The sequence below is a fragment of the Globicephala melas genome, chromosome 16 (assembly GCF_963455315.2).
Source record: "Globicephala melas chromosome 16, mGloMel1.2, whole genome shotgun sequence".
Lineage (NCBI taxonomy): Eukaryota > Metazoa > Chordata > Mammalia > Artiodactyla > Delphinidae > Globicephala > Globicephala melas.
This window is the reverse complement of record NC_083329.1, coordinates 13320036-13333905: the sequence shown is the minus strand read 5'-3', so window position 1 is coordinate 13333905 and position 13870 is coordinate 13320036. Positions and strand designations below refer to the sequence as shown.

At 47.3% G+C, this 13870-nt stretch overlaps 1 protein-coding gene across 1 annotated transcript in view; it reads left to right on the top strand.

Moving 5' to 3' along the window:
• The window catches only part of SLC18A2 (solute carrier family 18 member A2), a 35539-nt gene extending 22032 nt beyond the window's left edge, over positions 1 to 13507 (top strand). The window contains exons 10-15 of the mRNA XM_030839358.2: positions 2867 to 2945; positions 3112 to 3163; positions 4431 to 4494; positions 6225 to 6344; positions 6484 to 6617; positions 13403 to 13507. Of these exons, the coding sequence (XP_030695218.1) occupies positions 2867 to 2945; positions 3112 to 3163; positions 4431 to 4494; positions 6225 to 6344; positions 6484 to 6617; positions 13403 to 13507 (554 nt within the window). The remainder of the gene's footprint in view (positions 1 to 2866; positions 2946 to 3111; positions 3164 to 4430; positions 4495 to 6224; positions 6345 to 6483; positions 6618 to 13402) is intronic.
• The last annotated feature ends 363 nt before the right edge of the window (positions 13508 to 13870 follow it).

Below are 13870 nucleotides of genomic sequence, written 5' to 3'. Positions count from 1 at the left end.
GGAGCTCGGAAGAAGGCCGAGGCTTCATTCTCACGGTCACTTTGGGGCTGCGTGTCCAGGATCAGCTCTCTGTGGACTTTGTGATGGTCCAGGCCTCTCCCTCGTGTGCAGGTCAAGCCTGTGGTCAAAGCCAGACTTTCCATAAAGGCACCAGGGGCAGGTGGGTGGTCCCTCTTGGTTAAACGTTCTTGTATGAGCAGAGGCGAGTGAGCAGGCACCGGCACCCCAGGGGAAGAGAAGGGGTCGCGCGTGGCCCAGCCCCAGTCAACACTTGTCATGCGGCTGGGGAAAGGCCTAGAGGGAAGTCTTGTTGTGTTTGCCGGTGATACAAATTTGGGAAGGATGAAGATGTCCAATTAGTCGCAGATTCAAAAAAATCTCCACAGGCACAAATGAAGGCCTGAAAGGAACCTGGGGGGATCCTCTGGTGAGAGTGTGAAGCCCTGCCGAAGGCTGGAAAGCACCCCAGGAAGGCGAGGTCGGGGCCCTGGAGGAAGCGCAGGTCTCTGCGCGGCAAGCCCGGTGAGCGCATGCGCCGCTGGGGCTCCACAGACTCTCGCTGTGCGGCTGCCCCAGAGGGGCGCGGCCGAGGGGCCGGACCTCAGAAGAGGCTTGTAGGATTCCTTCAGCCCTTCTTTTTTTCCTCAGATGCTAGTGGTCCTGTGCTGTGTGCCCATCGTGGGCTGGGGCAGTTCTGGGAACCAGGTTTCAAGGTCGAAAATAACGTAAACTTGTACAGAGGGGGCCGCAGTAGGCGCCCTGCTGCTGGGGAACAACCCAGGGCCTGAGGCCGTGTTTCCTCGAGAAAGCTGAGTGGCAAGAGGGATGCCTCTCACTCTTCCCACGCGCCGGCGGGGGGCTAGGGGAGGGGGTTGAGCCAGCTTCTCCTGGCTCTGGGATGTGAACCAGGGCCGGCAGGTGGAGGTGGTGGGAGGCTTAGGGCTGGTGTTAAGATGCTGCCCTGTAGTAGGAGGCGCCCCTGAAGCGCCGTCTGGAAGAGTAGTGGGGTCCCGGCCCCAGGTTTCCCAGCAGAGCTAGACGGCCCCCTCCTGGGACCCCGTTCCTCCCCGAGGCACACTGAGGTTTCTTTGAGTTCTGAGAGGCAGGTTCTGTGGATTGTGTGAGGTGGTGGAGGTCCTGGCGAGGCAGACGATGCTGAGGCTGTGTCAGAACAGGAAAAGGGAACTTGGAACCTGAGCTCCAAAGCGTGCCTGGCCCCGTCCGCAGCTTGAAAGTCAAGAAAGGAGGACTCTGGGCCCCCGACCACACCCTGCCTGTTGCCCCGTGGAGTAAGTCCATGCTGGACCAACGGGGGTGCCTTCAGGGGATGGCCTTGAGTACTTCCAGCTCTGTGAAGTGAACGTCCTCATGCAGGGTCTTTCCTCTAAATGGTCAGCGTGTTCTGAGCGCCTCCTGTGTGCCACCGTGGAGTTGGGCTGCCGGGAGACAGATGAAGGGGTCCCTGCCCGCGGGAGCTTACCGCAGTTTGGGGAAGGTCAGCAGGCTGGGGTGAATGGTGAGTGGGGGCTGTGTGGGGTGACAGGGCACAGGGTCAGGCTTGCGCACGTTGCCACGTGACCTTCAAAGCCTGCCTGTGAGGTGTGTGCAGTAGGAGCTGTCACCGTCTCTTGGGCTCTGAGGGGTTCAAGTGACCCACTTAATTAAGCCTTGGGTGGTAAGTTTCCAGCTGAAATGAACACCTTGTTTCATGCCTCCTAATCCCATGCTTTGGGCTTGAGAATCGGGAAGTGGGTGTTTGCTGTCTGAGAGTACAGCTGACCCTTGAACAACTCGGGGGTTAGAGGTGCAGACCCTCTGCACGGATGAAAATCCGCTGTAATTTACGGTCGGCCCTCCGTGTCTGTGGTTCCTCTGTAGCTGCTGTTCCCCATCTGTGGATTCAACCAACCATGGAGCGTGTAATACTGTAGTATTTACTATTGAAAAAAAATCTGCGTACAAATGAACCCGTGCAGTTCAAACTCATGTTGTTCAAGGGTCAACTGTATCTGCTGTCCGTGGAAAATAACATACGCTGGCTTCCGAGTCACATGCGTGAGCTCAGCACCCCACTCGCTTCAGAAAGATGTAGCTTGTCTGGGGCTTGCCCTGAGCCGGCCTGCATCCCTGCTTTGAAGTTTTGGCTTCAGAGATGGTTTTCATGCTTCACTCTGGGAGTCAGGAGTCACCGGCAAGCCATTCTGGCCACAAAAGATGACCACGTAGACATTTACTTATTTATTTTTCTGGCATGGAAAGATGTTCATGAAGGTTATTGAGAAAAGCAGGATGTAGGACCATAGGTATCATCCCAGATTTTTTTGAAAAACAAAAAACCTAAATCCTGTGTACACACACTTATTTACGTATGTAAAACTTACAAGGGAAAACTGTGGCGATTATGTGAGTGAAGGGGTGTGGGACAATTTTAATGTTTTTTTGCCCTCATCTTAATGTTCCTCGATTTTGTCAATGCCCACGTCTTTCTCCTGTCGTACAAATCATGAAGGGGGTGTGGGGAACAGAAGCAGATGCCACCACTGCTCGCTGCCCATGCCGGGAGCTGTTGGTGTCATCTCCGGGTAAAGTGCGCCAGCAGGCAGAGGTGGAGGCGAGATGAAGCTGATGATAGAGGGAGGAATCTCATTTCTGGAGCGTCTCGGCAGCTTTGGGCGGCCGGATAAGCCGCGTGGGGCCCAGATGGGCTCTGGCAGCCGCCGGATATTAGCTGCTTGGGTGTAGGCCCCAGGGCTTCATTTCATCAGCTCTAATCTCTAATCACCAGCGCGGTGTCTCACAATGATTAGTTTTTCTCACATGTGACTGATATCAGTACCGATAAGGTGTCCTTTTCATACATTTGCAGGCGTTGCTTTCTTACCAGCTAGTATTTCTTATCTCATTGGAACCAATATTTTTGGGATCCTTGCGCACAAGATGGGGAGGTAAGATGAAATGAGACAACACTCACTCTGTTATAATAATGTAGTTCTTTAAAAAAAATTCCAAGTGTTTCTCCTTCACGATTACAACTTATTGTTCTGAGTTCCATTGAAAACTTGGATGGGGGCGGAAATCACGTATTGATGGTGCTTTTTTGTTTTTTGACAGGTGGCTTTGTGCTCTTCTAGGAATGATAATTGTTGGATTCAGCATTTTATGTGTGAGTGAAAGATGACATTTGGCAAGTGGAAATAATCTGTGAATGAAACTTTCGCTTTGGGCAAGAATGACCAAGAAATATTTTATAGCAATTTGAAGTTTGTTGACTGAGTTTTATTACATCTTCCATTTTCTTCTCATCATTTTTTGTTGTTGTTGTTTGTGATACGGGGGCCTCTCACTGTTGTGGCCTCTCCCGTTGCGGAGCACAGGCTCCAGATGCGCAGGCTCAGCGGCCATGGCTCACGGGCCTAGCCGCTCCGCGACATGTGGGATCTTCCCGGACCGGGGCACGAACCCGTGTCCCCTGCATTGGCAGGCGGACTCTCAACCACTGTGCCACCAGGGAAGCCCTCTCATCATTTTTTATCATCTTAAAAATTTTGGACAAGACTCTCCAAAGGGTTTATTTTTACTTCATGTTGGTTGGAAATTATTTAGAATGTTTTATTACATAGTTTTTATTTCACTTTGTAGCCCGCTCCCCAACATCTTAAACATCGCTGTGTCTTAAACACTTTAGGGCAGCTAGCCAGAAACAATAGCAGGATGTTTTTCTAGAATAAAACATCTTCTACTAAAGGCCAGTATCTATCCCAAATGAGACCTTATGGTTCTTTTCAAAAATGGTGTATGGACGAGGCTGAACTTTCACATATGGCGGTGAACTAGCTTTTCGTGGTGGTCACAAAACCCATTTCAACTCCAACTGTTAACGATTTGGAGGGTCTACTTCTGCCCAAACCTCATCCTGCTTCTCCTCCTACTTGCTCCAGGAGGGAACACGCATAACAGGCCAAAGAAATCATATCTTTAAGACTTTCCAAGATGATTTAGAGTTGGATAGCATGTTATTTTATTTATTTATTTTTTAATAAATTTATTTATTTTATTTTATTTATTTTTGGCTGTGTTGGGTCTTCGTTGCTGCGTGTGGGCTTTTCTCTAGTTGTGGAGAGTGGCGGCTACTCTTTGTTGCAGTGCTCAGGCATCTCATTGCAGTGGCTTCTCTTGTGATGGAGCACGGACTCTAGGCGCGTGGGCTTCAGTAGTCGTGGCATGCGGGCTCAGTAGTTGTGGCTTGCGGGCTCTAGAGCGCAGGCTCAGTACCTGTGGCGCACGGGCTTAGTTGTTCCGCAGCATGTGGGATGTTCCCGGACTAGGACTCGAACCCCTGTCTCCTGCATTGGCAGGCGGATTCTTAACCACTGTGCCACCAGGGAAGCCCCAGCATGTTATTTTAGCGTAACATTTATTTTCTCTTACAGATTCCTCTTGCAAAAAACATTTATGGACTCATAGCTCCCAACTTTGGAGTTGGTTTTGCAATTGGTAAGTCACACGAGTCTTTTACCTAAATTTAAAACTTTGTTTTCCCATTACTAAGACAGAGTTCCTCTTACTTGGGCAGACTATAGCTACTCAATCTAAAATATCTAGAAGTTTGACAGGAGGCTGTGGGCAGCTTAGCTCATGTACGGCTTGTAGATCGTCCATAGAAAGGTACTGGCTTCCATGTACTAGTCATTTATTTCCTGAAAACCGGGCATATAAAAGCCTGCTATTTACAGAAGCAAAGCGACACTCCACTGCTGAGCTTGGGCAAACAGGAGAGCTGCTTCCTCAGAATCCATTTGTTTGGGCTCATATCTGTGCACAGACCTTCTCATGTGAGGCTGGGGGACAAAGAGACTTCACGTGTATTTTTTGTATAAGGTTTGGTACAGAAAAGGTAGACTGATGTATTGGTGACCAGCTGTACTGCAGGAATTTTCACAGGCAAAGGGGTTGAGTCTTTGCAGTAATGTGAGGAACAGTAAGTAATACATTAGGGAAAAACCTTGTTAATATTTTGGATAAATAGCATATGCTTTTTGTTTCTCATTTATAATATACACATTGATCATGATAAAAGTAAAGGTAAATCTGTCACAGGGTAAAGGCAGGAGTTGACTCTTTGGTACAGTAGAAAGGGTGGAGCCTTTGTGGACCCCTTAGACCAGGTTAGGTTCTCCTAGCTTGTATGTATGTGTATACATAACCTCTCCCAGTGCCTTTATAGCCTCAATCACAGTCGTAATTTATTTTCCAACTCTTTGTTCCTTTTGTTCTCCCCTGTGTCCCAGCAACTTGCACATGTTAGGTGATCAGCAAATACTAGTTGAATGAAAGAAATGTCCCTTACCCTCCTGCCCCTGGTGGGTGTTCGGGTAAGGGGTCTGTCATTTGAACGCCCTGCTGGGCATGTTCACAGCCCTCACCTCATTCAGCCAGTCATTATCATCTCCATTTTATCGATGGGGAGACTGACGTTCAGAGAGAGAAGGCGTGACAGTGCTCACCCAGCCAGGGATTTGGGGCCAGAACTCTGAATATATGTGTGTTTCCTTTATGCTTCCTGTCCCCGACTATTCAAGAGACCAGAGATTCTAATACAGGTCTTGGAGGTGGTGGTGGCGGTTTTGGTTTTTTTAGGCAACTAAATGAGCAAAGCTCTTTTGATTTTAATTTCCTGGGTAGGGCAGAATGATCCCTCAGACTCCTTCCTGTTCTGGTTCCTTGTGATTCTCCCTAATACTTTCCAACTTTAACTCTCATAATCTAAGTGTGAGGCCACAGTGTGGATGGGGAGGGAGCTGAGTGAGGCATGTAGGTTTGCCCACTCTTTGAGGGCAAAGGACGAGTGGACCAGAAAATAGTGAATCAGGAAAACACCCACAGGAAGCAGGCTTGGGGTCCACACAGCCAGTAACCAGCATCCCTCTGGATCTGAAGAATGGCAGGTGAGTCACCAGAGGACTGGGCGCTGTCCACCAGACAGCGGAGGGCAAGGGTGAGGCAAGGTGGAGAACAGCAGATGGTGGTCTGGGTTCCAGTCTCAGCCTCAAGCGCCTTCAGTCTGTCTTCAGCCAAAGGTATGTTGCAGGGAGTTTGCCTCAAGACTTGCAGGTAGCAGTGAGAGATCTTGGCAGGGTCGTGAGTTTAGGACACAGTCCCTGACATTCAGCTCATTATTGGTTTCCATCAGTTTTCTATAGACTGTGTTCCCTGACTGTCCACAGGCATGGTGGATTCGTCAATGATGCCCATCATGGGCTACCTGGTTGACCTGCGGCACGTGTCCGTCTATGGGAGCGTGTATGCCATTGCCGATGTAGCATTTTGTATGGGATATGCTATAGGTAAGGACATTGGCTTTCAAAACAACCTTTTTCTCAGTGCATGATTGATAATGCCTACTGAAAATTATTTAAACCTTTGCATCTTTCTGCCTACAAGACATTTAGAGAGAGCTTTATCTAATTCTCTGTTTCCTGAAAGGTCCTTCCGCTGGTGGGGCTATCGCAAAGTCAATTGGATTTCCATGGCTCATGACAATTATTGGAATAATTGATATTCTTTTTGCTCCTCTCTGCTTTTTTCTCCGAAGTCCACCTGCCAAGGAAGAAAAAATGGTAAGCAAATTTTGGGATGTAATGAAGTATTTCTGGATAATTTTAGCATGGTCTCCTGGATAGTGTCTTATGGCTTAGTTCTAAAATATATTTCTGCTCCTTTTGAACAGAACTCCCCAAATGTAAATGGTAAGAGTTCCCTTTTAGTTTATACCACATAGGGCAGCTACTTGTTTTACTGTATCAAACATTATGTTTATATATTTTGAAGAATGAAATTATTTTTGTACATAGATTAGCAGTCAATATAGCTCTTTTCATCAACCAATTATAAACAGGGATTGTTCAATTTAATTTTCTAAGGTTCTTGAAAGTCTTGAAGATAACTTTTTTGCCTCTTGTGCTTCTAAGATCAGCCATTTTTGGTACTGTTTGCTTTTCTCCTAACCCTTACAGCTTTCAGTAATAGTGTCTTAGTCCTTACTGCATAAGATTCAGGAGATGGTTTTCATGTAGGTAACAGACGCTTATGGAAAAATATTGTTTATGCACCTTTGGGCGCATGTTAGCATGTATGTATAACGTTTAAGTTCGTAATTTCATGACCAGAATCGTAGTTATAGGCAAGATGTAGTATCGAGTGTTAAGTGTTCCTTTTCTGAATAAATTCAAACTTATTGATTCTAAATTTGAATCTTGAAATGCATGGGTCATTTGACCGTTTCTGATAAGCGTTGAGACCTGGTTTGGTGCCGCTGCTGCTGCTTTTTTTAAAACATCAAATGGTGATAGACACTCGTCTAGTTGAAAGATGAGGGCCTTAGGTTAAAGGTGAATGAGAGAAACAAGGCTGGGGGAGATGGTATTTGGCATTTAGGAATGGGTGTGAGGTTCCCTTGCTGCTGTTCCTAGGGAGTACGTCAGAAGTTCTCGCTGATGTTTGACCTGAAATGGGTTTTAAGGCTTTGGCATTTCTTGACTGCCCTTTTACGTGATTATCCCTAAAGTGGATTTAAAGAGAGACACAGACCCTGAAGTTAGGTTGTGTGCAGTCTTTGTTTTGGGCACTTTCTGTATTTATTAATATGTGCAGTATATTTAAAAAATATGTCCAGCACTGAGCACTGGTCTTGTGCCCTTTACTCGATAGGATTTAAGTAGGTGATTTTGAATTACTCTCGAGCCATTTGACTCTTCCTCTTTGCCTGTGCTTGCCAGCTCCGAACAGCCACAGCCGTAGCACTGTGTCGTATCTCTCTTGGGGCACTTCCTGTTTTCCAGCCTGGTTGTCTAAGTTTCCTGTCTACCTTTGTTTGTCCGACCCCAACTCAGTACCTTGGCCTCAATCAGGGTCAGAAAATTCTCTGTGCAACCACAGAAAACAACGCTTGTCCTGTTGCCACTGTATCAATCTGATTAAGGCCGAATGAAGATTACTCCTAACCCTATTTGACGAAAAAAAAAATCACCTACAAATGCTCCTGTCATCCAAGAGACTGTTTTAAGACTCGGGAGACAGTGCAGGGCCAGCACGGGCAGCCCTGGAGCCGAGCTGTCTGTCCCATGGGAAGACATAGCCTCAACCTCACACAGTGGTTGTGAGGATTAAATGAAAGAATACCAGTGGAGTGCGACCCCGGAGTCTGCACACAGTAAATGCTCAATAAATTGTCACGCGTTCCCATCTCACTCCACTCTCCTTTCTTGCTCTCACCTAACCCTGACTTACTCTGTCAGCCCAGCAGTACCCCAGTTTCCTCCCTCTCTTCCTCTCTGAGATGAGAGCCTCCTTTTACTCTCAGAGCCCAGGGCTGCCCAGTGGACTTCCCTCGCCGAGCAGCAGACGTTAGTGGCCGTTGTGTTATCTGTTCGTTGGCAGCAGTGTGAGGGCTTATCTGAGGTCTTGGAGGAAGTGGATGAGGTCAGGGGACCAGGGAGGGTGAGCTTGCCCTGCCAGCCCCCACTCTGGGGTCCCCATGTGATGGGCGGAAGTCAGGCCTCAGTGCTTCTTCCCACATTTAAACTAAGGCTTTAGTTCATTTAAAAAGAAGAGTGCTGAAGGAAGTGGAAGACACGATTCTGAAAGGCAAAGCAACAAGAATGACAGGCTTCCAGAAGCCACTTCCACTGTAAAATGTCAAAATCCTTAATAAGTGCCCGGCAAGATGAATCATTACAAACTTGAGAGAATGCGCCATCTGCCTGCCCATAATTGATGCCCATAATTGAATGCATCGTGTCGGACGCCATTTGACTGTCATAATGGCAGCATGCGAAGGTGGCAGCTACTCACTGTGCAGGCAGAGCAGGAAAGAACCAGGTGGAAACCAATAGCGCCGGATGATGAGGGGAGTGAGGGCAGGAAGCAGTGTGTGCCGTGGTGGAAGGACGATCGATTACTGCCCACTTGAGAAAATCCAATACACACAAGTGCTGGCATTCAGGATCAGCAGTTACCAAATGCAGGGGACCTGAGAGCCAGAAGAAGGTATACAAACCTTGGCCAATCATTCTTTCATTAGTAAGCATTCTGATTAAGTGGTGTTTGGACTTAAGCTAGAAATGGAAAATTCTAGTGCTATTTTATGGATCCTATAAGTTATCCAGTCATGAGCCAGTTTGTGAGCACTTGAGTTTTTCTTCCATTTGGTTTATTGGATTTCTGCTTTTTTTTCTTTTCTTAAATAATGAGTGTTATCAATACAGGCAGAGAAAAAAGCCTGTTACTCCAGTTCCTCTGCAAGTATAAGAAACACCAACTCTGTCATTTAGGAAACTGTGTTCCAGTTATAAGACAATTGCTTACAGCCTCTAACTGTCAGAATTCCCAGTGAGGAGGAAAGCTGTGTTCTGGAATGGAGTTTTATCTTTTCAGGTTGAATTATTTTTAAAGATAGGGCACATTTCTTAGGTCTTACTCTTGAAGTTTCTAATTGTTGCCCAGACAGGAAAGTAGGTGGTTTGAGGACTGCAGCTTTCTTTTACTGGGTGACCCTGATGCAAAACCATCACTTTTTTTTTTAAAAGATGTGGTAAATAATTTTTTTTTTTTTGCGGTATGCGGGCCTCTCACTGTTGTGGCCTCTCCCGTTGTGGAGCACAGGCTCCGGAGGCGCAGGCTCAGCGGCCATGGCTTATGGGCCCAGCCGCTCCGCGGCATGTGGGATCTTCCCAGAACCGGGGCACGAACCCGTGTCCCCTGCATCGGCAGGCAGACTCTCAACCACTGCGCCACCAGGGAAGCCCCCAATAAATCTTTTTTTTTTTTTTCGCGGTACGTGGGCCTCTCACTGCTGCGGCCTCTCCCGTTGCGGAGCACAGGCTCCAGACGTGCAGGCTTAGTGGCCATGGCTCACGGGCCCCGCCGCTCCGCGGCATGTGGGCTCTTCCCGGACCGGGGCACAAACCTGTGTCCCCTGCATTGGCAGGCGGACTCTCAACCACTGTGCCACCAGGGAAGCCCTAATGCTTTTACTTTTTCACTGTCCCAGCTTTGTACTTGTGTTATTTTTACACCTCACTTGGTCCAGCATGTTTTACCAGTTTGGAAATTCTGACTCTCCTGTGTCTGATATGAAACCAGGCATTTGGTAGGACCAGGGCTCAACTCTCAGGAACCATGCGTTGTCCTGAATTCAGATGAAAATGCCCTCCCCCCGCCCCCTTTTTTTTTTTTTTTTACTTTTTCTTCAGTCCAGAGTCAAACACACCTTTTTCCACACAGCAGTGCACGGAGCACTGCTCTGATTACCAGGCTTCTCCCCAGGCCACTCTGCATGCGTCCCCCATGCACTTGACTTACCCACTTGATCTTGTTCATGCCCCTCTTTTCGTGGCACTTTTGGGCTATTAGATGCCATCTGGCTTAATCATGTACAACTTAAAAAAACAACTATGGCACAATAAATCTTTCAAAAGAGGTTCAGAAGCCAGTAAGCTAGGTTTTAAAAGCAACAGATGATCTTTTAAGAAAGAAAACTTCTTAACCTGATATAGGTAGTATCAACAAATGCAGTTTGGTTAATTGATAAATTCTATTTAAGTCTATATGATGCCAGATAACTGGTCTGACTGAACTTCCCTTGCAATGCAGTTTTTTAATTGAGTCCGTATTACATACCCAGTGCTAGGTTCCAGAGGTCCTTACGTCTACATGTACATACCGTTAGGTATAACGGTGGACAACCAAGGGACGGAAGGCAGTTGTGATAAGGTAGAATGATGGCCGTCCTTCCCAAGCCTGCTTCGCTGCCTGTGGGCCTGGGGTCAAGGCCCCTGCCTGGCATCCGGGGCCCTGTAGTCTGGCCCCGGTTGGGCTTTCCCGTGAACATCTCCCTGTGCCTCATCATCAGATAGGGGGTGGAGGGGTTGGTGGGGAGGCAGGCTGTTTTACTTAATGTCTCGTTTGGTAAATAACCTCTGCCACGCTCATTCCCAACTCCCTCGCTGTGAAAATCCTTTCCATCATTCAAGCTTCAAGTCCACCCCCATCGCTTCCACATTGCTTTCCCTGAGCACTTAACCCACAGTGAGCACTCCACCTGCAAACCCTATGGAACCTGTCACTGGTGTGCAGTGAGGTACCTAAGTTGCTGGTAGAGGACCTTAAGGGCACTGACACACACACCTGGTAGGTGCCCAGTAAGCTGCTGTCAGCCATGTGACCCTACTGTGCCCTAGAAAATGCCACGTAAGTCGGGCGGCGTTTCTCGCAGCGCGTTTCTCACCCTCGTGTGAGGGTAGGGACGGGGGATTTCATTTTTAACCTGCCCCCTCAAGTGATTCTTGGGCACATTTCTTTGAGGATCACTAATCCAGAGAGGCAAGACATCGAGCTCTTTGGTGGCTAGACCTTTTGTGTTACGAGCACACACCCACGTGGGGAGAATGGTCCTGGTATACAGTGTCTGTTGCCTCAATTACTTATTTTTAGAAATTGAGCTCTTTATGAAGTCCATGTATCAATTCACTTGGCAAGAAGCACAATCAAAAAAATAGAGTTAAATTTGCAGCTGACAATTTGAGCTGGCAGCCTAACTCAGAGGGTCCTGGAAGGCCTTATTTATTTATTTATTTTTTGCGGTACGCGGGTTTCTCACCGTTGCGCCCTCTCCCCTTGCAGAGCACAGGCTGCGGACGCACAGGCACAGCGGCCACGGCTCACGGGCCCAGCCGCTCCGTGGCATGTGGGATCCTCCCGGACTGGGGCATGAACCCGCGTCCCCTGCACCGGCAGGCGGACTCCCAACCACTGGGCCACCAGGGAAGCCCCGGAAGTCCTAATCTTAACATGCCACACAGATCATTTTAGCATTTCTTGGGAAATGATAAATGGGTTAAGCACTTGAGTGGAGACATAGCAGCTTATCAGATCTGTGGGACAAGAACTGGGTGTAGCTAACAAGTGCCAAGATAGGTTGCAACAGGCCAACAGAAGATAAATTTTAATCCAGATAAATGTTGCCATTTAGATTTTCAAACTGCACAGAAAGGCACTGGAGGGAATAGTTTACGTGGAGGAGACTCTGAAAGACGTTCTTGATGAGAGAATTCATTTCAGTTGCAGCTGATGTTGTGCTCTACACTCCTGCTGTCCTGTGGGGCATCGCCAGAGCAGACTTTGGCATAGGCTGCCTGGGCTCGTATCTGCCCCATTTAGCTGTACATCCCTTGGTCAAGTTCTTTAACCTTTGCGCCTACACGGAGGGTTATCAAGCTACCACATAGGGTTATTGTGAAGTTGAGGTATTGCATTGAAAATGCTTAGCACAGTCCTGGCATGATAAACCCCAGCTGTACACTCAGACTACGTGCTTGGTCTGTACACTTTGGTGAGGGATGATGACTACAGTGCGCATCAACTGAGGATGTTTATCAGTTGAGGATCAGTTGACCTTTAAGAAAGTTTTCGGTAACAATAAGGGAGTGCACAAGATTTTTACGTACATGAGAGGAATGTATTTTTTTCTTTTTTTTTTTTTTTGCGGTATGCGGGCCTCTCACTGCTGTGGCCTCTCCCGTTGCGGAGCACAGGCTCCGGATGCGCAGGCTCAGCGGCCATGGCTCACGGGTCCAGCCGCTCCGCGGCATGTGGGCTCTTCCCGGACTGGGGTACGAACCCGTGTACCCTGCATCGGCAGGCGGACTCTCAACCACTGCGCCACCAGGGAAGCCCAGGAATGTATTTTTTAAAATACACTTGAGCAAAAGGAGGCCAGCCAGGATTTGGGGAGAGGTCCTTCTGAAATGCCATTCTTAAAAAGATAAGGGCCCTGTGACGCTTAGTCTAGGGAAATCTAAGGGGGCATGGCCGTGGTCTTAAAATATTGTAAGGGCAGGCTGTGAAGACGGCTGGAATCAGAACTTGATCCACAAATAGAAACATGGAGACAGGTTTTAGTCTAGTCTCAGGGATGTTTTTAACACGGGAGCTTGCCTCATTAATGAGGGAGGACCTCCTTATTAAGTGTTACCACTGTGAAGGTGCATTGGGTGACCTCCAGGATCCCCCCACCCTAATTCAAAGATTCTAAGTATAACCTAAACCTAACCTGCATATCTCTTTCTTCATAGCGTACAGTTTCCTCCAAATCGACTTACGGCTCCTGGCAGGTATAATGGGAATACTGCAGACTGCTGCTGCTGCTTCCTATTGCCTGGAATTTTCAGTTTAGAACGCCAGGCCTTCTAGGGAAGGCACCTGGCAGTTGCACCAAATTACTGGTTGGTTGATAGTGGGTGGTACTATATGTAGTTTTCAAACTACTAATCCTTAGAAACAGGGTAAGACTATCTTCTCTTTATGAAACAGTAAGTTAATATATCTGCACTTTGCTCTCTTTTAGGCTATCCTCATGGATCACAACTGCCCCATTAAAACGAAAATGTATACTCAGAATAATATCCAGTCGTATCCGATAGGTGAGGATGAAGAATCTGAAAGTGACTGAGACCCTCAGAAGTCATCCAAGTATCTAATTGTATAAAACAGTGTTTCCAGTGAAATGACTCATCCAGAACTGTCTTAGTGATACCACTCATCCCTGGTGAAAGAGTAAAACAACCAAAGGTTTTCTTTTCCATGGTTATGATCGATTGCCAACAGCCTTATAAAGAAAAAGCAGCTTTTCTAGGGGTTTGTATAAATAGTGTTGAAAACTTTATTTTATGTATTTGATTTTATTAAATATTATACAATATATTTTGACGAAATAGTGTAAATCTATAAATATTTGAATCCAAATCCAATATAATTTTTTAACTTACATTCACGAACACCTGGGCAAAAAAGTCTTATATATTTTCTGAATATT